Source organism: Lacerta agilis, chromosome 14 (assembly GCF_009819535.1).
Source record: "Lacerta agilis isolate rLacAgi1 chromosome 14, rLacAgi1.pri, whole genome shotgun sequence".
NCBI classification, from domain to species: domain Eukaryota; kingdom Metazoa; phylum Chordata; class Lepidosauria; order Squamata; family Lacertidae; genus Lacerta; species Lacerta agilis.
Genome location: NC_046325.1, coordinates 41,081,964 through 41,103,192, shown reverse-complemented (window position 1 = coordinate 41,103,192; position 21,229 = coordinate 41,081,964). Strand labels below are relative to the sequence as shown.

General features: G+C 47.0%; 1 protein-coding gene across 1 annotated transcript in view; it reads right to left on the bottom strand.

Moving 5' to 3' along the window:
• Nucleotides 1-20,892, bottom strand: part of MRC2 (mannose receptor C type 2) — a 65,808-nt gene extending 44,916 nt beyond the window's left edge. Inside the window, exons 1-6 of the mRNA XM_033169123.1 lie at nucleotides 20,744-20,892; nucleotides 11,130-11,537; nucleotides 7,446-7,619; nucleotides 4,757-4,921; nucleotides 3,876-3,989; nucleotides 161-304 (exon numbers count right to left, since the gene is read on the bottom strand). Coding sequence (XP_033025014.1) covers nucleotides 161-304; nucleotides 3,876-3,989; nucleotides 4,757-4,921; nucleotides 7,446-7,619; nucleotides 11,130-11,537; nucleotides 20,744-20,846 — 1,108 coding nt within the window. The 5' untranslated portion in view covers nucleotides 20,847-20,892. The remainder of the gene's footprint in view (nucleotides 1-160; nucleotides 305-3,875; nucleotides 3,990-4,756; nucleotides 4,922-7,445; nucleotides 7,620-11,129; nucleotides 11,538-20,743) is intronic.
• Between the last annotated feature and the right edge of the window lie 337 nt (nucleotides 20,893-21,229).

The window sequence follows — 21,229 nt, the reverse complement described above, 5'->3', positions numbered from 1 at the left end:
ACAGAGAGCTAATAAAATCCTTCATTCCGTGACATCAGACCAGCTTGGCCAATAGCTGTTGGGGTTGCAGAAAGGATGGCACGAGATAGGCGGCTTTCAGATCATGAGATATAAACATATATATGTCAAACCATTCAATTGCTTTCTCCATATTACTCACGTAAGAAGTATATATTAGAAGTGGCATTGGGTTTCTTCTTGCAGATGTAGGGCAGGGCCATGCTGCAGTCACGGTTCTGCCATTCCCCTGACGACTCTGTCCGTATCACCCCACAGTTTTCTTCACTGGGGTTGTCAGGCTGATCTGCAAGGAGCGGCAGGAGTAGATCACCAACCTTTGCAACTACGGCTGTTATTTACCCAGAAAAGCACAGCCTGAGAATGCATTGCTGTGCGGCAAGAGGAAAAACCACACCCAAGGATGTAACTTGAGATCAGTTCTGAATCTTTAATACAGAGGCTGGACACACACATTTAAAACACATGCCCCCCCCAAAAAAAAACAACCATGGGAACTGTAGCTCATGCCCCCCACTGAACTATAATTCCCATAACAAAGTACAGTTTTCAGGATTTTGGGTGGAATCCTGTGCTTTAAATATATGGTGTGGAGGCAGCCTATGCATTTATTCCAATGAGAATCGGAATAAGAGATGCCCTCTGGATGTTGTTGTTGAGACTTGGAAGAGGCAGGCAGTGGGGCAGCTATGGTTGTGCCTTCTGGCTGAACTCCCAAGGCCCCACAACCCACCCACCCACAATTACATCAGGCGATGGGGCAGTGGCAAATAGGCTTGGTGTCAGCACTTGGGTACCATGGACCACGGGTCACTGGGGCCGATGCTGATTGCTGCAGTATCCTTAAGACTCACAGAATTGCAGAGTTGGAAGAGAGACCCTCAGGATCCAACCCCCTGCAATGAAGGAATATGCAGGTGCCCCATACTGAGATCAAACCTGCAACCATGGCAGTTTCAGCACCACACTCTAAAGCAGGGGCCAGCAAACTTTTTCAGCAGGGGGCCGGTCCACTGTCACTCAGACCTTGTGGGGGGCCAAACTATATTTTTGGGGGGAAAGAACAAATTCCTATGCCCCACAAATAACTCAGAGATGCATTTTAAATACAAGCACACATTCTGCTCATGTAAAAACACCAGGCAGGACCCAAAAATAACCCAGAGATGCATTTTAAATAAAAGGACACATTCTACTCATGTAAAAACACGCTGATTCCTGGACCATTCATGGGCTGGATTTAGAAGGCGATTGAGCCGGATTCGGCCCCTAGTTTGCCTACCCATGCTCTAAAGAACTGAGCTATCCAGGTTTGTCCCTTGATCTTCTTGTTTTAATATATATATATATATATATATATATATATATATATATATATATATATATATATATATATAGTGTGTGTGTGTGTGTGTGTGTCTCAAGAAATGGCCAAGCACCAATGTACATGGTTACAGATGCCCGTTTCATTATATACTTCAGAACCATTACATCCTTTTCTACAACAAGCAAATATGATGCTTATTCCCAAGTAAATGCATTCAGCAGAAGCAAAACCCATTTTATTCCTGTAGTCCAGGTGGCTAGTTTGAAATGAGAAATTCCACATGTTCCTTTAAAAAATAAATAAATCAGAATTCACAAAGTGTTTCTTGCTCTGATTTATCAGAAACGTAGAAGCAGTTGAAAAGTATGGAGTGGAGCTGGGAGGGGATGGAGAAGAAAAATGTGAATTGTTTGCTTCACAACTGCCCACAATGCACATGGGCATCAAAAGCCCCCCACTGCAAATTGGAAGAAGAAGAGGAGGAGGAGGAGGAAGAGGAGGAGGAGGAGGAGGAGGTGGAGGAGAAAAGGCCACTAAGTCTGGGGTTTTAAATTATCTAGCTGCATCACTGAAGGCAGGAGAGAATTTATACTGCACAGCTGAAGAGCTCGATTTGCCAACAGTGACCCAAGTTCAAGTGACTGCTCAGGCATGACATTTGTGGGCTACTTTTGGGCAAGCCAATGTCGTAAGTGTCACAACACTATGTATTCCAAAAAAGTGATATAGCAGCACTACTCCAACTGATAAATAAAATAAAACATGTTAGTACGTTTTAAGACCAATTGCCCTTTGTTTGCGCCCATGAATGAAATACCGAAAACTGACCCTCGGGTCTCCAGCCACAGCGAGAATGAGCAAGGAGGAAAACAAATGCGATATTTACAGCACAGCGGAGGAGGATTGAAACATGTTCAGTCCAAACCTACCTTTTCCTTTCCAGGGTCAAGCCGCAAGCCTGTATCGCGAAGAAGATGGCTGTGGGTGGAACCGATTGGCTGGTGGCTGTGATGTCATGTCATGGGACCCTCTTCAGTCCCCAGACTAGTTTTGCAGGTTGATTCCCCACCCACCCCAAATTTAACTAATAAATGAAATATATGCACAGGTGAGCATTAATGTGGCCCCTGAACCCACAGCACAATATCATATCCATCGACTGTCCATGCCGAAATTGCAGAAGCCACCCCGGCTTCTGATTGAATCCCGGGATGCCCTGTTTTGGCTCCCACGAGTGTTCATCCCCAAAAAGACACATGTCCCCATTTTCCTCTCCAGGATGTTGGAGGGTTTGCAAAAAAATCCCCCTGAAAGGGGATGAGAGGGGCTGATGGCTGAATGTTATATAAACTGCAAAGCCAGGCAGAAGCTTTTTACACTTTATCTGGCTACAGTGGGAATTTATATATGATGGAAACATTAGAATTCCCTGCGTGTTCATTTATCCATTTGGTTTCATTCAGGAAGGGATCTATGCTTGCAATAAAGACAGGGGTGTCGCTAGGGGGGTGCGGTGGGGGCAGTACGCCCCCGGGCGACAGGTGTGACAAGCGGCGGGTGGGGGTGACAAGCGGCGGCCCCTCCCGCCACTCCCCACGCAACGCCCGTCACCTCGGGAGCAGCAGCGCTGCACGGACGGGGTGCTCCCTCGGCCGTGCGCTGTTGCTCCCGGGGCGACGGAGCGAGCGGCGGCGCGTGGGGGTGACAAGCGGCAGCCCTTCCCGCCATTCCCAAGCGCTGCCGCTCCCTCCGTCACCCCAGGAGCAACAGAGCACGGCCAAGCGAGCACCCCGTCCGTGCAGCGCTGCTGCTCCCGAGGTGACCGGCAGCGTGGGGAGTGGCAGGAGGGGCCATCACTTGTCACCCCCACGCGCCGCCGCTCGCTCAGTCGCCCCGGGAGCAGCAGCACACAGCTGAGGGAGCACCCCGTCCGTGCAGCGCTGCTGCTCCCAGGGTGACCAGCCGTGCGTGGGGAGTGGCGGGGGGGGGCTGCCGCTTGTCACCCCCACGCGCCGCCACTCGCTCTGGTGCTGCTGCTCCCGGGGCAACAGAGCGAACGGCGGCACGTGGGGGTGACAGGCAGCAGCCCCTCCCACCATTCCCACGCGCTGCCGCTCCCTCCGTCACCCTGGGAGCGGCAGCGCACGGCCCGACGACGGAGTGCACCTGCGCGACATTTCGCGCAGGCGCACTCTGTCGTCGGACCGCCGCTTCCACAGCCTCCTTTTGAGCCGCAGAGCTTAAAAGCGGGCTCTTCGGCTTAAAAGAGGGCTGCAGAAGCGGCGGCGGCACTCCCGGAAACGCCCTGGGGGCGGGGCGTCATGACATCAAAATGTGATGTCATGACGCCCCGCCCCGGGGCGTTTCCTTTGCCGCACCGGGTACCGCGGAGCTTTACTCCGCCACTGAATAAAGAGGAGTCTGTAAAAACAGTCTGCAGCAAATACCAACAGCCTATGCCAGCCATGTGGCTCATTTGATAATTCACTGGGATATGTTCACCCATCCTCTTGGCATTTCTCTTACTTACCACTCTCCCAGTTAAGGAACTTCAAAGGTGAGTTGTCTGACCACTGCCAGCCCCCGTTGAGGTCCAGATCATTAAGCCCAATCCACAGTGTGGAACCATATCCCGTTAGCAGTCCTGGTGTAGACAGGAAAAGGGCAGAACGCCTCGGTGTCAGCGTAAGACACATCGAGCAGCGCAAGCATTTCCTGGTCCCTGACAGAACCTAGCCCCCACTCTCTCCATCCACGGACGACCTCCCCAAATCTTGGACGCTTGCCCTGTTGACCACATAGCACAGCCTGGTTTCCCCCAGATCCTATCTCTCTCATTTGCAACAAGAGCCTGCTAGCTTTCCTTCTCTTCCGATACTCAAGAGATTCTGAATTTCTGCAGTAATACAGTCAAACCTCGGCTGTCGAACGTAATCCGTTCCGGAAGTCCGTTTGGCTTCCGAAATGCTTGACGACTGAGGCGCGGCTTCCGAAAAACGTTTGAAAACCAGAGCATTTACTTCCAGGTTTTCGGTGTTTGGGAGTCGAAACCTTCCAAAATGGAGGCGTTCGGGATCCAAGGTTTGACTGTACTAAAGAGAGAGAGAGACAGAGAGAATCTGCTGCAGAATCTCAAGTGATCGCAGGATTGCAACTCCAAATCTTCTCAGTAGCTATTCAGAAACACATTTGCACATATGTTATACAGTGACTGGCCCACTTTTCCAGAGTCGGTCCTCATTATAGCCCCTTCCCAAACCGAGTTCCCACCCGCTGAAGTAGACCAGGAGAACAAACACGACTGGAACGGCCTTTTGCTGGTGCGCATGTACACAAGGAGAAAGACAGTCAGGGCATCCTGCACACTTTTGGCAGCAGGAACTCCCTCAGTTCACTGTGCGCATTGCTCACCATTGATGTAGGTCTGTTCGTGGACCTCAGTGATGCTCAGCAGGCTGGCCCCTTGCTGCTCACAGCTCTTGCCAGCCTCCTGCCAAGACAAGGTGGACTGGAAGTTGAACTGGTAGCAGCTGTTGGTGAGCTGGTCCCTGTCCCAAAATGTATCGCAGTCATCGCCTAAGAGGACAGGAAAAAGAAGAAGAAGGAGGGCATTTACTACTGCAAGTTAATGTGGCCATTATCCATACTGATCAACAGACACCCTGTGGGCAGCCATCTGCAGGTAGTATCAAAGGGGAGTTGTCCCTTTTGCTGACCACAACGGAAGGGGGGGAGGGTAGGATTTTTCTATTTACTTATTTGTGTGTGTGTGTGTAATATTTATTAAATTCTCTGTTTTACAATTTAAAATACTGCACTCATTTTACACCCTTGAGATATCAATGGTTTCCCTTCTTCTCTTTCCATGGTTCATTTTACAAATCATAAAAAATCCCTGCATATTTTACAGAAACTTTACCATTCAGCATTCCATTATCACACCAACATAACTTATTTACACTGCTGAATTTATCTTAACGCTGCCAGCGTTTTCAGCTGTACACAATTATTTCCCATGTATTCAATAAACGGTTTCCAATCTTCTTTAAACTTATGTCCTTCTTGTTCTCTTATTCTACGTGTTAAGTCTGCGAGTTGTGCATATCCTGTCAACTTTAGTTGCCATTCTTCTTTGGTTGGGACCGTGTTCATTTTCAATTTTTGGGCTAACAAAACACGGGCCGCAGTAGTGGCATACATAAATAACCTTTACTGACACCTGGGAATTTCAGTCTGGATTATCCCCAACAGAGAGGACTCTGTTTTTTGGGGGGGGGGGGAAGTACTCTTAAACATTTTTTTCAATTCACTACGGATCATTTCCCAATATTCTTTTACCCTTTTACACGTCCACCATATATGAAAGAACGTTCCCTCCACCTCTTTACACTTCCAACACTTACCTGATTCAGCCTTACACAACCTAACAAACCTACTCCGAGTTAAATACCATCTGTGAATCATTTTCAGGTACCGTATTTTTCGCTCCATAGGATGCACCGGACCATAGGGCGCACCTCATTTTTAGAGGAGGAAACAAGAAAAAATATTTTTTCTGGTTTTCCTCCTCTAAAAGCCATGGGTTGTTGTTTTTTGAGGATCAGCTAAAAGTTTTGCAGCTTTTTTTGCAAAGGGAAAAGCCCTGGTTTTTTGAGGATCAGCTAAAAGTTTTGCAAAGGGGGAAAAGCAAAGAGGAAAAGCCCTGTTTTTATGGGGTTTAACTCACATTTCTGCAGCTGCTAAAGGAAAGGGAGCCTTTTCTACAATTTCCAGACAGATAATCTAATCAGCCAGTCACATGTCGCTGGGGAAACAAACAACCTCCCTCTGCAGCACATTCAACAATGGAGGGCGGGGCTGAAAGGGAGCCGGGACTCTTATCTCTCTCCCGATCTCTTGCTGATCAGCTGCTGAGCGGGGTCCTTTCAACACCCCCTTTTCTCTTTGTAAAATAAAAAGCATGATCCTCTTTTGGCCCCCGGGCAATTCAGCTCCAGGGACCACCATTCGCCCCATAAGACGCGCAGATATTTCCCCTTACTTTTTAGGAGGAAAAAAGTGGTCTTATGGAGCGAAAAATACGGTAGTTCTCCTTCAAAGAATAACATGCTGTAAACTTCCAAGTCACTTTTCCAGTTTTAGGGAAGGCTTTTTCGAGCCTCTGTGTTGTGTGACAGGGGCCTGTGAAGTGGGGGCAGGGGTGAGAAGGCAGTGGCTATACCTTATACTTTATAGCAGGGATAAGAGAAGATGGGACAGCAGTTTGGGAATGGTGATATGGCCTTCTATAGGCTTGCACTCTTACCTTTCAAACTGAGCACTCTGGGAAGCAACCCATTCAATGTCTGCTTTATTTTATATACATTTGTAAGACACCTAACTTACTTTGAGCCCTGAGGGTAAAGGACAGTCTCAAATTAATGTGTATACAGTGGTACCTTGAGTTACAAACGCCTCATGTTACAAAAGCTTCAGGTTACCAAACTCCGCTAACCTGGAAGTGTTACCTCGAGTTGAGAACTTTGCCCCAGGATGGGAACGGAAATTGTGTGCCGGCGGCGCGGTGGCAGCAAGGTGCCCCATTAGCGAAAGCACGCCTCTAGTTAAGAACAGTTTCAGGTTAAGAACAGACCTCGTAACAAGAGGTACCGGTACCACTGTATTGTTTACCCTTTGTCACAATACGGGAAAGAGGCCGATCATAGGTGTCCTTCTATACAGTACTACAACTTCTGCAGCACTTGCACGCCTATCTTATCTATTTACGGTGAACGCTACTTGTTTCAGTCCCTTGTCCCTAGACACCAGCATGGAATATTCATCAATACTCCAACTCTTGAGGGGGAAGGCTGAATCAAAGAAAACAGTGCAACTGCTCAGGGTGTGTGTGTGTCTGTGTGTGTGAACACGGGACACTTACAGAAGGGTAGTTTTGGAAACCAAAACCCTGGAGGCTTAGAAGGCAACCTCCGATGGTGCCTTAAGAAAGGAGGACTGTTTTTCGGTTGAACAGTTAGCACAACCATCTGTTCACTCCTGTGGCTTGGCTGCTACACGCCCATCGGTGCCCGTGATTTCCCACCCTATAGAAGCAACTTACTCTTAATGGGGCAGAACCCCCATCTTTCATCTTTGCCGTAATCCTGTGTGGTGGCACACCAGAGGTGGCCATCTCCACGCCCCATGCTGGTGCAGTCATAGAACCACTGGTTGTCGTATTTGAAAGGGATGGTACAGGGCTTCCCGTGAGAGTTGCCTTGAATGGTGTAAATTTCTGGAGGTACAGGAGAGAGAGAGAGATAAAACACACAGAGAGAAAGAGCTCATATGGAGGGCCCTTCTTTGATATGGAGAGAGAGAGAACGCTTATCATTTAACCCCAAAGGCCTTGGCAACCTTGCAGCCCTACGTTAAGATTCAACACGCCATCCCACAATTCCTCCGGCTAGCTGTGCCCTCACAGCATACCCTGCCTGACTTCAAATTAATCCAGCACATATTTGGGCTGGCGGACTGCTCCACTGAGCACATGATGAAATTTTTTCCACATGCAGCGAGAGTATGCGCGCACCGCGCTACCAAAACAAACATTAAAATCCTGCATCAACCGGGTTGTTCAGAACACAGGGCTTGTTTGTTAATGGCAGGATGCTGACCGAAGCACAGCTGGCTGAAAAAGATTCAAGGTCATCAAACTAGCAGAAAGCAAAGACATCAAATAAGACCATTTGCATCTGAGCTCCTAAATATTCAGCAGGCAAACTGATATCTCACAGGGTTTGAAAACGTACATGCTTTGGCCTTAATTCCCAAAGCAAAAGGTTTAGTCTATTTACTGCGGCAAAAATAGGAGACACTTAAAAAAAGGTCTTCCCGACTATTCAAACCAGAATTGGTTTGCAAGGATTTGGGGTTTGGCATTGTCTGAAAAGTTAGCACATCAAAAGCGGACTGGGAAGAGGCAAAGCAAAACAAGAACTTCCTTGAAATGCGATTCCCCCCTTCCTCTCCTAATATATCAACAACGCAGAGGTGGTGAGGATTTGCCCTCCACCGTGAGCTCATTTGTCCTTTTAGAAAGACACAATGACTTGACTTATGAATTTTGGGCTACGACTCCATTCATATTCGTAAACTGCTCTCTGGTCCAAGTTCTGAGTTTCTTGTTCATTTGGTCAACTTGCAATACATGTATATGTACTCAGGTATATTTTTTTCCTCCCAAAACAGTCCGCATCAACATAGCCCAAATTTTCTGCCAAAGAACAGCTCAGTTCCGTGAAGTAAATAAATTACTCAAATTAAACAAAAAGGGGCATTTTTGCCGTGCACTTATTTTGAAGAAAGGTTAAAGAGCACTGGAACGCCAGACTCCTCCTGGTCCTCTAGAAATTCAGTCCTCCATCTGGCTCCTTAGATTCTATCAGGTACCTGCCTATGCAGCCTTGAGGGATAGAAAAGCAACGTTTCACAGAACAGTTCAGTTCCACATCACAGAGCAGTTTTATGCTGCAATTTAGAACACACATAGGTTTGGTGAAAGAGGGTTCCACGCAGGCTAAATTAGTTGAGCTTTAATCCTGCACTCATTTTAGTGGAACCTTCGTTAGTCATGGCGAACTTTCCTCACTGGGAATCAAAGTGTGCTCCTAGATGGGGACAATTTAGCAGCACAGAATCGCTGTTATGCTTTAAGCTGGAAGTGGAATAGCCACACTAATACCCTGTGGCCAAATGGGCAATCTCTCTTTCCCCAGCCCCATAAGTTAAGAGAGAGAGAATCTGCTCTGGGACAACTGTGTGAAGATAAAGGTAAAGGGACCCCTGACCATTAGGGTCCAGTCATGTCCGACTCTGGGGTTGTGGCGCTCATTTCGCTTTACTGGCCGAGGGAAGCGGTGTACAGCTCCTGGGTCATGTGGCCAGCATGACTAAGCCGCTTCTGGCGAACCAGAGCAGCGCACAGAAACACTGTTTACCTTCCCGCGGGAGCAGTACCTATTTATCTACTTGCACTTTGATGTGCTTTCAAATTGCTAGGTGGGCAGGAGCTGGGACCGAGCAACGGGAGCTCACCCCGTTGTGGGGATTCAAACCGCCGACCTTCTGATCAGCAAGCCCTAGGCTCTGTGGTTTAACCCACAGTGCCACCCGCATGTGAGGATAAAAGAATACGAACTCTCTCCCTGCCTCACTACCAATCACAGTTTCCTTCAACTGCAGTCTCTTTTTTTGGCGGTGTGGGGTGGGGGACACCAGATTTAAAGGTAGTACATTGGTACCTCGGGTTACGTATGCTTCAGGTTAAGTACGCTTCAGGTTAAGAACTCCGCTTAAGAACAGAAATCGTGCTCTGGCGGCACAGCGGCAGCAGGAGGTCCCATTAGCTAAAGTGGTGCTTCAGGTTAAGTATGCTTCAGGTTAAGATCGGACCCCCGGAACGAATTAAGTACTTAACCCGAGGTACCACTGTATTATTTAGGTAAATGGAAGGGTTATAATGTGACACAGCTGATTCCTAGGAGGAGAGCTAGACCCTAGAGAAGGAAATGGTTAGAACGCAATCTCCAAAGGCCATATGATCTAACCCAGGCATGACCAAACTTGGCCCTCCAGCTGTTTTGGGACTACAATTCCCATCACCCCTGACCACTGGTCCTGTTAGCTAGGGGTGATGGGAGTCGTAGTCCCCAAACAGCCAAAATTGTAATGAAATGGATCCTCTAAACCTGGAGAAAATGTAGAACTGTTCTACTGAGCTATAAAACTTAAAAAAAATTGAGCTATGAATAAAAACAAAATCTGAACTGCAAACATGTTTATTTTATTTCGTAAAATTTGTACACTGCTTGATTGTGGGGGGGGGGGCAAAAAAACAGCCTCAAAGGGGTTTACGAAAAGATAAAGCGGGGGATGCTTTGTTAAGATGTTTTGCAGATTCCTCGCTGAAAGTGAGTAAAAGCACAGCTATTTCACAGCAAGGGCCCAGTATGGAAACAGCCAGAAGGCAACCAACTTAACCTAGATTCAAACTAAAGCAATTTAAACCACAATTTCACTATGCAGCTGTTTCCAATGCAAACTGAGGCTGATGTTTGAACTTAAGCGTTATTTAGACTGAATGGTGGTCGGTGGCTTTGGCGGCGGCCCAGACTTTGGCAAAATGAAACTCAAGCGCAACAGTTAAAATATGGCGGGAGCGCAGTGAGCATCGCGGAAGAGAGGCAAAGAATCAAGGATCCATCTTTCAGAAACACACCACCATTTTCCCACTTGCTTTGGCTTTTTACAAACAGTTGGAAATTTTACGATTTCTGACGCTCCACTCAACTATGATTTGCACAGCAATCCTAAGCTCTGAAAACTCCTACAACTCAGTGCGGAACGTAGAAGGAACCACTTTTGCTGTGCTAGATCCAGCAATGGTGCAGCTGAGAGACCCGCCTTCTGAATTCGCACAGCAAACCCGTGAAACACATACAATGGTACCTTGGTTCTCGAATTAAATCCGTTCCGGGAGTCCGTTCGACTTCAGAAAACGTTCAAAAAACAAGGCGCGGCCTCCGATTGGCTGCAGGAGCTTCCTGCACTCAATCGGAAGCCGTGTTGGACGTTTGGCTTCCGAAAAACGTTCACAAACCAGAGCACTCACTTCTGGGTTTGCAGCGTTTGGGAGCCGATTTGTTTTGGAGTCAAGCCGTTTGACTACCAAGGTACCACTGAACTACCACCAGCAGCAAAGAATGATAAAGAATAAGCTTCAATCCTCTCATAGAGGCTTTACCAGAATACGGCCTGGAGCACAAATCTTCATCGTGGCCATAGATCTTCCATTGGCCTCCCCGTGCCTGGTCGCCCCTCTCCGATGGAGTCAGCGACCAGTTCCCCAACCTGGAGCTCAAATACTGGGAAAGCTGGTCACCCAGGCTCCGGCAGTTCCACCGCATGTTGACAGATTCCCGGTCGCACTCATAGGTGCCTAGGGCCTGGGCTGTCGCGCTGGAGTTTGAAGACTTCCAGGAGACCCCCAAACACTGCATGGTGCCAACGTTGAAAAGCCGGTTCCGGGAAACCCATTTCCACTTCTGAGCTGGGAGGCTGTTGTTGCAGCTCTTGGAAATTTTCACTAGAGAGTCCTTAGTCTCCAAGCAGCCTTGCAGACCACTGCTATAGATGAGGAATATCCCAGAGTCTGTGAAAATTAAAACAGAATATACATTTAATATATATTAAAAAAAAAACCTCCATGTAGTTAGGAACTCCCTATTGTCCCAACAACACAGGTCAACCCATTAATTCAGAGGCCAGGTTGCTCACCAAGACAAGACAGTTTGAACATATTACACTAATCCTGGCCTGACTGCACTGGCCGACAATTAAGTTTCTGAGCCCAAATCAAAGTGCTGGTTTTGACCTATAAAATTTTAAAAGGCTCAGGACTGCAATATCTCTCCCCCATATGAACCGACCCGGACCCTGCAATGATAATCATCTTTGTGTGCCCCCTCCATGAGAGGTCCGGAGGGTGACAACACGAGAACGTGCCTTTTCTGCAATGGCTCCCCGTTTGCAGCATGCTCTCCCTAGGGAGGCTCACCTGGGGCCTTCATAACGTACCTTTTAACCAGGCCTTCGATTAAACAATCTATGGCCTTTTAAAATTGTTCGTGCCGGGCGGGGCGAGGTTATTGGTTTGCTTCTTGCTTGTTTGTTTGTTTGTTTTGTATTTTGTGTTCTTATTTCGTAATTTTATGTTCCTCTGTGATCTTCGGAGAAAGGTTGGTATACACATTTAATAAACAAATACATGAAATAAAATGAAAAGCCGGGTTAGAGCAGGCATAATGTGAAATAGTGCCCAGATTTGGTGGGGTCTGCTTTCAATATTGGTAGCAAACAGCTCTGCAGGAATAAAGTACGAGGCAGTTTCCCAGATAGCAAGGGCAGCCAGCCAGAATAGTACTGTATACAACCGCCTCTGAATATGAAAACATGCATTCTTGCAGAACCGCATTTTACTTGCTGCTTTACTTGAAACCCTAAACGGTTATTAAAACCTGCAATTACCTTCTCGCACCAAGCCAATCTCTTTAAGCAAAGTTCCTCTCAAGACCCAGGCCATAGCTGGAGTCAGGCTGTTGCCGTGTTTCTGGCTTAAGGGCAGGGTTTTCAGCTGATGAGATGTTGCTTCTAGATTGTATACAATGTGCTGTTCAGATGACCATAACACTTCCATCAGCAGAATGTGAGGGGAATTGGTTTTCCTCCTGTAGGCCTCCCCCCCCCCAATTCTGCTCCAAAGGGTTGGGGAACCCTCCAAAGGAGAATCACCAGAAATTGACAAAACAAAATCAAAAATTCTTTCCAGTAGCACCTTAGAGACCAACTGAGTTTGTTCCTGGTATGAGCTTTCGTGTGCATGCACACTTCTTCATGGCAGACCGACTATGGCAGACCAACACGGCTACCCACCTGTAACCAGAAATTGACAGACAGACAAACAAACAAACACCTGAGCTGACAGTTAACGAAGTTGTTGGAATTCAAAGCCTTAAAGAACAGGCAATCTTGCGGGCCGTCGAGGAATTGGGTCAGCTCCCTCAACCTTTCAATAGATTGGATGGAAAAGGAAACTTAGAAAGTCTAACAGTAAGAGCCCGTGGACAACTAAATTGGGTAGTAGTGTCCAAGTGAGAGTCTTGAGAGTCCCATGGACTGCAAAAAGATCAAACTTATCCATCCTTAAAGAAATCAGCCCTAAGTGCTCACTGGAAGGGCAGATCCTGAAGTTGAGGCTCCAGTACTTTGGCCACCTCATGAGAAGAGAAGACTCCCTGGAAAAGACCCTGATGTTGGGAAAGATGGAGGGCACAAGGAGAAGGGGACGACAGAGGATGAGGTGGTTGGACAGTGTTCTCAAAGCGACTGGAATGAGTTTGGCCAAACTGCGGGAGGCAGTGGAGGATAGGGGTGCCTGGCGTGCTCTGGTCCATAGGGTCACGAAGAGTCAGACACGACTGAACGACTGAACAACAACAAGTCCAAGTGAAATCCCAGTCAAGTGAGAATCTCGGGCCCAGAGGCTTAATTTGGCCCCAGACTCCTTTCTGGCCCTCAGGACTGTCCTCAGACCACACACCCTCTTCCCAGGCCACAGCCCTCAGTGGTCCTGGAATTAACTGAGCATGCTCCTTGCTGGAGGTTGGAGAGGGATGGGTGAATGTGAAGAAACTTGTCTACAGTACTGTGCAAAGGTAAAATCCACAAATGTTCCGCTGCCCGTGTTCCTTTCTGGGTAACCACCTAGCGATGGCATGTGGCCCCTGAACGGTTGCCCAGTTGGGAATATGGCCCTCGTGTCAAAAAAAGGTTGCCCATCCGTATCCTACAATAGTGATAGTTAGAGGTAAGGGGTGCAGGTGGCGCTGTGGTCTAAACCACTGAGCCTCATGGGCTTGCTGATCAGAAGGTCGGCGGTTCGAAAACCTGCGACCGAGTGAGATCCTGTTGCTCTTTCCCAGCTCCTGCCAACCTAGCAGTTCGAAACCATGCCAGTGCAAGTAGATAAATAGGTACCGCTCCGGCGGGAAGGTAAATGGAGTTTACGTGCGCTCTGGTTTCCGTTGCGTTGTGCCAGAAGCGGCTTAGTCATGCTGGCCACATGACCTGGAAAAACTGTCTTCGGACAAACGTCAGCTCCCTTGGCCTGTAAAGTGAGATGAGCGCCACAACCCTAGAGTCATGTATGACTGGACTTAACTGTCAGGGGTCCTTTACCTTTACCTTTTAAAGACTTGATTTAAATCACTAGTCAGTAAGACTTTATTTAAATCATGTTTTTTACAGAAAGACTCATTCTTGCTTGTATAATCTTAACATTTACAACCAGAAGAAGGTTTCGTTTTTGGAATAATAAATTTTCAGAGTTGTTTTTACAGTTCTATCAAAAATTACTCATTTGGTTATACTATTAGAAATACAAGGAGAGGTATTTATGAAATTATTGTTTATATTTGGACAACTTTTCTGCTGTATTTTAATGGTAGGAGAATAATAATCATTTCCTTAATAAAAATTTAAACAATTTATTTAACTAAAACAATAACATTATAGCATATGTATCCATGTTTGTTAACTGATGTGCTTAAACAATTTTTTTTTTATTTTAAAAAAAAACTTAGACTGAGTTTTAGCACACATGAAAAACTTAAAACAAATCCTGATTTCCTGATGAATAGCCTTTGGACTATAATGTAACTTAAACAGAAAACTATTTTTAGAAAGATTTTTCCTACAAAAGCATTTTATTTTAAAAATCCGATTTAAATTTTTAAAAAATTCAATTTAAATTTTAAAAAATTCAATTTAAATTTTAAAAATCCGTTTTTGTTTTTTTTAATCATTGATTTTTATTCACCCTGGAGGGTATGGAGTTATGTGACCCACCGAGCCAAGGAGATAAGTAACTAGACAATCTTCAGAAGACATCTGAAGGCAGCCCTGTATAGGAAATGTTTTTTTTTTTTATGTTCAATGTTTTTATATAGGTTGGAAGCTGCCCAGAGTGACTGGGGCAACCCAGTCAGATGGAAGGGGAACTGTTGTTGTTGTTGTTGTTGTTGTTGTTGTTGTTGTTGTTTAGGACATCCCTATTTTCATTGGGGAAATCTTGGAGGGTATGCCATATATATAGAGAGAGAGAGGGGCGGGATTCATTCACTCTCAAGATCCCTTTCCATGCAGGTACAAAAGGATGCAATGTTGTCAGCAACCCCAAAAACAAAAGACATTACAGGTTCTGGGAAAGGTTAGCTCTCCCGAGTCTTCGCCATGCTCCTGGATAGATGAGTTTAGAAACCGTAAGGTCATACTCAAACGTCCAGACCAGAAAAAGAATTTGTGCCTATGACCGAAAGGGAGAGATCGGCTGACTCTAAAAACAGACGAAAGGGCTAAAAGTAGAAAATTACCACTTGCAGGAGAACTTAGAAAATTACAGCCGCTGGAGGTTTCAAAACCTTTTACAGGAGGGGGAAACACAACGGCAAGTTACCTGAGGAGGGAAGAGCAAAGGCACATACCGTAATAGGCTACTCTCTTAATATGGGACCTCCTAGTCCTGCCTTTGTGATCTAGGCCGTATAGGGCTTTAAAGGTTAAAACCAGCACCTTAAACATGACCCTGTACTCCACCGGAAGCCAGTGCAGCTGGTAAAGCACTGGATGAATGTGGTCCCGCGGCAAGGACCCCGTAAGGAGCCTCGCAGCGGCATTCTGCACCCGCTGGAATTTCTGGGCCAGCTTCAGGGGTAGCCCCGCATAGACTGAATTACAATAATCAAGACTGGAGGTGACCGTCGCATGGATCACTGTGGCCAGATCAGGGCGAGAGAGGTAAGGGGACCAACTGCTTAGCACGGCGGAGATGGAAAAATGCCGCCTTTGTTGTAGCTGTAACCTACAAGAGTTACAGAAATAGAAATAGAACTAGAAAAGGAGCCGTTGAAGATTACACCCAGACTCTTGACAGAAGGCGCTGGCACTAATTGTGCCCCTGCAAGAGATGGGAGTTGGCCCTCCAGCCCCATGATGTCCCGACCCAGCCAAAGGACCTCTGTCTTCGAAGGATTTGACTCCAACTGGCTCCCATGCAGATGTCCATCCACAGCTTCCAAGCACCTGATCAGTGTGTCTGGGGCCGAGTCAGGGTGGCCGTCCATCAACAGATAAAGTTGGGTGTCATCTTCTTCTTTGGCGATCACTCGTAGCCGAGTAAGACTGTCTTCCATAAACACGGTTTTAACAATGAGTCTGCAAGTGACTGTGGAGGCCAATTCTGGATCCACACGTCCTTCCACAGTGGGGACATTGGTTTCCAGGTGGGAGTTGATCATGGTGTGGATTCCTCTTAGCACGTTCCTCCCTTGCGTCCTGAGTTCGAGTGTCTTCAAAGCCCATGACACCTTTGGTAAAGGCTGTTCTCCAACTGGAGCGCTCACAGGCCATTGTGTTTCCCAGTTGTCGGTGTTTATACTACATTTTTAAAGATTTGCCTTGAGACAGTCTTTAAACCTCTTTTGTTGACCACCAGAATTACGTACGAGATTCCCGATGGCTTCGCTCACAAGGGTCATAGGAACATGCAAGCCCACTCACCACGACAAGGTGATGATCCAGCGAGTGGGTGGGTGTCATCAGCATACTGGTGGCAACCCAAACTCCGGACAAGCTGGTCAAGGGGGCACATAAAGATGTTAAAACGCATCAGGGAGAGGATTGCGCCCTGCGGCACTCCACGCACCAAGGAGTGCCGCAACGACAACTCCTCCCCTAGAGCTCCTTTTATGTGAAGGGGGGGGGGGCTGTTCCAAGACCTGCAAGAGGGACAGAGACAGGGAAAGACCAACAGATGTTCTAAAAAAAACCTCTTGAGAACTGATGCGTGGGGCTTTCTTTATGGGGCTACAGATTGAGCACAGGTGGAACGCTGCTTTAGGGTTATTGATTTGTGTTTGGCAGTTTTGAGGGGCTGCTCTACGGAGACATGTTAACGGTGAGCCAGGAATGCCCCCAAGCGAAAGCAGCAGCACTGACAGGCATTCATAGGTTTGAGTTGGAACCAGTTCCAGATTTACGTATAAGCTAAACAAGCTATAGCTTAGGGCCCCACTCTCTTGGGGGACCCCAAAAAATTTAAAGGGGGGGAAAAAACAGGATATACATTTCCAAAATATAAGATGAAAAACAAATAAAATAAAACCTACATACAGCAACAGTGTTTTGTGTTGTGTAGGCTCCTATTTGTTATGTGCAAATGGCTTCAGATACCTATTAGGTCCATAAATTATGATACAGCATATATTCAACACAAAAAAACAGTGACAATTTGTTGTTGACAAAGGACAGCTGGACATATAAAGGGTCCCATTACTTTCAGTAGCTTAGGGCCTCATCAAACCTAAATCCGGCCCTGGTTGGAACAAAACACAAGCGTCTTTCAGGATGCTTTTTCCTTTTAGGCAAAGGTTTTGGTGGCGAGAGCTATAGAAGGAAGGCTTTGATCTGCTCATTCCTTTCTTCCCAAGTACAGTGGTATCTCGGTTCTCGAACACAATCCGTTCCGGAAGACCGTTCGAGTTACGAAACGTTTGAAAACCGAGGCGCAAAGGGCTGCCTGCAAATTCAAATAAGAAAATTGGAAAACACGCAGCGGAAGCCGTTTGACTTCCGAGGCACGCTCGAAAATGGAACCCGGTTCCCCAGATTACGAGTCTACCACTCTTAACTACTACACCACACTGGCTCATAGGTTGTTTAATTAGCGAGAGGCCTGGGAGAAGAGGAATGTTTTTGCCTGGCGCCTAAAGATATGTAACAAAGAGCACTCCACAAATGGGGAGCTACCACTGAAAAGGCCCTGCTCTCGTATTGCCCCCCCCCCGACCTCTTTTGGAGAGGGCGTATGAAGAAGGGCCTCAGATGATGGTCACTGGGTCCAGACTGTTAATATGAACGGAGAAAGTCCTTGAGGTATTGCAGTCCCGAGCTGTTTAAGGCTTTATAGGTCAAAACCAGCACCTTGAATTGGGCCTGGAAACTAACTGGTCAGGCCAGGGTTGGCATTATATGCTCAAACTGCCTTGCCCCTGGATGCTGAATTCTGCACCCGCTGAAGTTTCAGAACAGTATTCAGATGCAGCCCCATGTATAACACATTGCAGTAATCTAACCTAGAGGTTAGCAGAGGCTCTTGACTCGCATCCCACACATTACTTCTCTTTGTTCAAATAATAAAAAAGGACTCAAAATTGCCATGTTGTTTTTTTTTTTAAGAGATCTCACAGCTTTGCTTCTAAATCCTTCCATTCCATCCAACACGTAGGCAGAAGTGACCCTTTCAATAATGGAAAAGAAGCTATCTTTGAGCAAATTAAATTAGAAAGAAAGTTACCATAGATGCCAGTTGTCCGATGGACGACTGAGTTACGCCAACAGTTCACTTCTCATTTTTAAGAGCGGCCTTCGAAATCAACAGGCCAACCACAGTACAACATAGTTATGCAGCTTTTTAAAACACACACTAGAAATATGCAAGTGCTCAAAAAGAAGTCCATTGATATATCTTAAAGCTCAAGTGTAAGAACCATTAGAACCTGTCTTCCTTTTACACTGTGCTGTGTTCACACCATACATTGAAAGCATATTACTTCCCCAAAATAATTATGGGAACGGTCATCTACCTGTCACAGAACTGTAATTCCCAGCACCCTTAAAGAACTGCAGTTCCCAGGCTTCTTTGGGGAAAGTCATGTGTTTTAACTGCGCTTTAAATGTATGGTATGTATGCAGCCTCAGTGAAACTGCACCGAGTGTTTTTAAAACACATCATTTCACATTCTGTATCACCTCTTGACTCTTAATTTCCTTTTAGCTTACAGTGGTACCTCAGGTTACATACGCTTCAGGTTACATACGCTTCAGGTTGCAAACTCCGCTAACCCAGAAATAACGCTTCAGGTTAAGAACTTTGCTTCAGGATAAGAACAGAAATTGCACAGCGGTGGCAGTGGGAAGCCCCATTAGCTAAAGTGGTGCTTCAGGTTAAGAACAGTTTCAGGTTAAGAACGGACCTCCGGAACGAATTAAGTTCTTAACCCGAAGTACCACTGTATTTCACTTGCTAAGCAGCAACAGCGTTCTAAGCATTTAATACCAAAGTCCTCACAATGCCAGAGAGCTAGGACATTATTATTATTATTCCCCTTTTACAGAGAGGAACATTGTTCACGGCCACTGTTTTGTGGCATGAGTTATGACTACAGGTCTCCCACATCCAAGTCCAACATACGTATTAGGGAACAAACTACATTATTGCATATCCCAAATTCCTTGTTTTACCAGCCTCCTCCAAGCTGGTGCCCTCCAGATGTTTTTCAACTACAATTCCCATCTACCTCGGCTGGTTTTTACTTGTAAAAGGAGCTGCAGGCAGCAGAGCTCTGCATTTGATCGGAGCAGCTGTACTTTGGGAGTGGGGTGGCCCATTTTCCAGGGGGTGAGGCAGGATGGATACAAGTTTCTGCGAGTGTTGAGCAGGTACAGTTACCTGGCTGGCTGCAGAGGTGCGCAAGCTGCTGGGTGGGAGGAGACAAGAGAAGAGCACCTGGTTGTGGGCAACCTCCTACCCAAACCCGCCTATCCAATTAGCCGTATATAAGCTGCTCTCACTCCATCATTGCATATTTTGCTCTAACTTCCCACCCAAATGAGACAACCCACCGACCACACACCGCTTCAATCCTGACCCTTTCCCCAACAGCTTCCTGCTCCCCCATTTCCCAGCGGCTTCCTGATTTACTTTAAACTGCTTTTTTTTCGCTTCGTAAGCCACAATGGGGCTCTTTTAGAAATTTATCACGCTGCAACGTTTGTTTGTTTTTGTTAATCCTTTGGTTGCAGACTGCATGGAAACTGGAGCAAAAAGCAGGGGTTTTTATTTATTTCTTTAAATGTCACAGTCTGGCACAATTGACCGGTCCAGACACTGGAGCAAGTTTTTTGCAGATTTGGCCAACTTGCAAGGCCAGTGTGCTTGCGAGGCAAATACACTGAGCCTTTGACAAAGCTCTGTGGACCAACAAATGCCTCTCGTTAGTTTCTTTCTCGTCTCTGTCACTGTTGTTGCTGGCCAAATCGCTATCCTCCTCGGAGGGACAATTGGGAGACCAACGCAAGCCAGCTTGGAAAATGCGCTCGCTCTTGCTTTTGGAAACACTGATTCCTCTGGAAAAAAATCCGGTGGTATGAAGTGGTGTGTTGGGTTTTTTTTTTATTACGGCTGGACACATGCAAAAAGCAGGGTTGCAAAGCAGAACTGGTTGGTGGAAGAATAAAAATCCCAAACCTCAGCGGCGCAGAAACAAGAGCATTTATTTCAAATGCAGCAGGGATCAGATCTTGCAACTAGAGAAAAATCCTCTCTCTTTTTTGCTGATGGGGAGGTAGAAGAGAAGCAAGTGTGTGCCCCCCCTCCCGTTTCTTTCAAAAACAGCCACTTCCATCTCCTCCTCCCTTCGCAATTCCAAACTACATCTGGTTCCATTCAGGTTTCTCCTCCTCCCTTTGCAAAACGCAAGCTCGCATACACCCCCCCCCCAAAATGCCCCAACAACTGCCCAAAACGGGGGGAGGGAAATCGGGGTGTTGGGGGGGGAGAAGAGTGCATGCTAACTTTCTGAGCAGCCGACCCCCCTTCTTTTTTTCCTTTTTTTAAAGAGACAGATCTACAAGTACCTCCTTTCACCACCACCACCCCCAACCTCCCGCCCTTCTTAAAAGACGCTGCAATTTGGAAGGGGGGGGGGTTGAAACAAACACATTTGGCCAACTCAGCCCTACCTGGGAGAAGAGCGCAGAGTCCGAGCTCAATGGTCAGAAGGATGCCCAGGGCGCAACTCAGCAAGCGAGGCCGTGGCGAAGAGGGGGGGCTGGGAAGTTTCATAGCGGTGGGGTGGGGGGCTGGGACTGATCTCCCTCTCCTCTTCTCCTGCTTTGCGTCTTTACGCACCCTTTATCTCTCTCTCTCTCTCTCTCCGTGCTGAGTCAGTGGCCTTTGCTCCCCTCCTCCTGTTGGGAAGGTGATGGGAGGGTAAAGAAAGAGGGAGATGGGAGAGACAAGGAATGCGCCCCCCTCCAAAAAAAAAAAAAGCGCCCCTCCCCTGCCTTCTAAGAATTCAGACGCTGCGTCACGAACCCCACAGGCTGCCCAGCCAGTTGTGGGCGGAAGGGAAATGGGGGGGAGCGAGAGAGAAGCTTCCTCCAAGACTTCCAAACTTTTTCCGCGGTTTGGCAAGCTGGATGTGCGCTAAGAGGAATTGCAACACG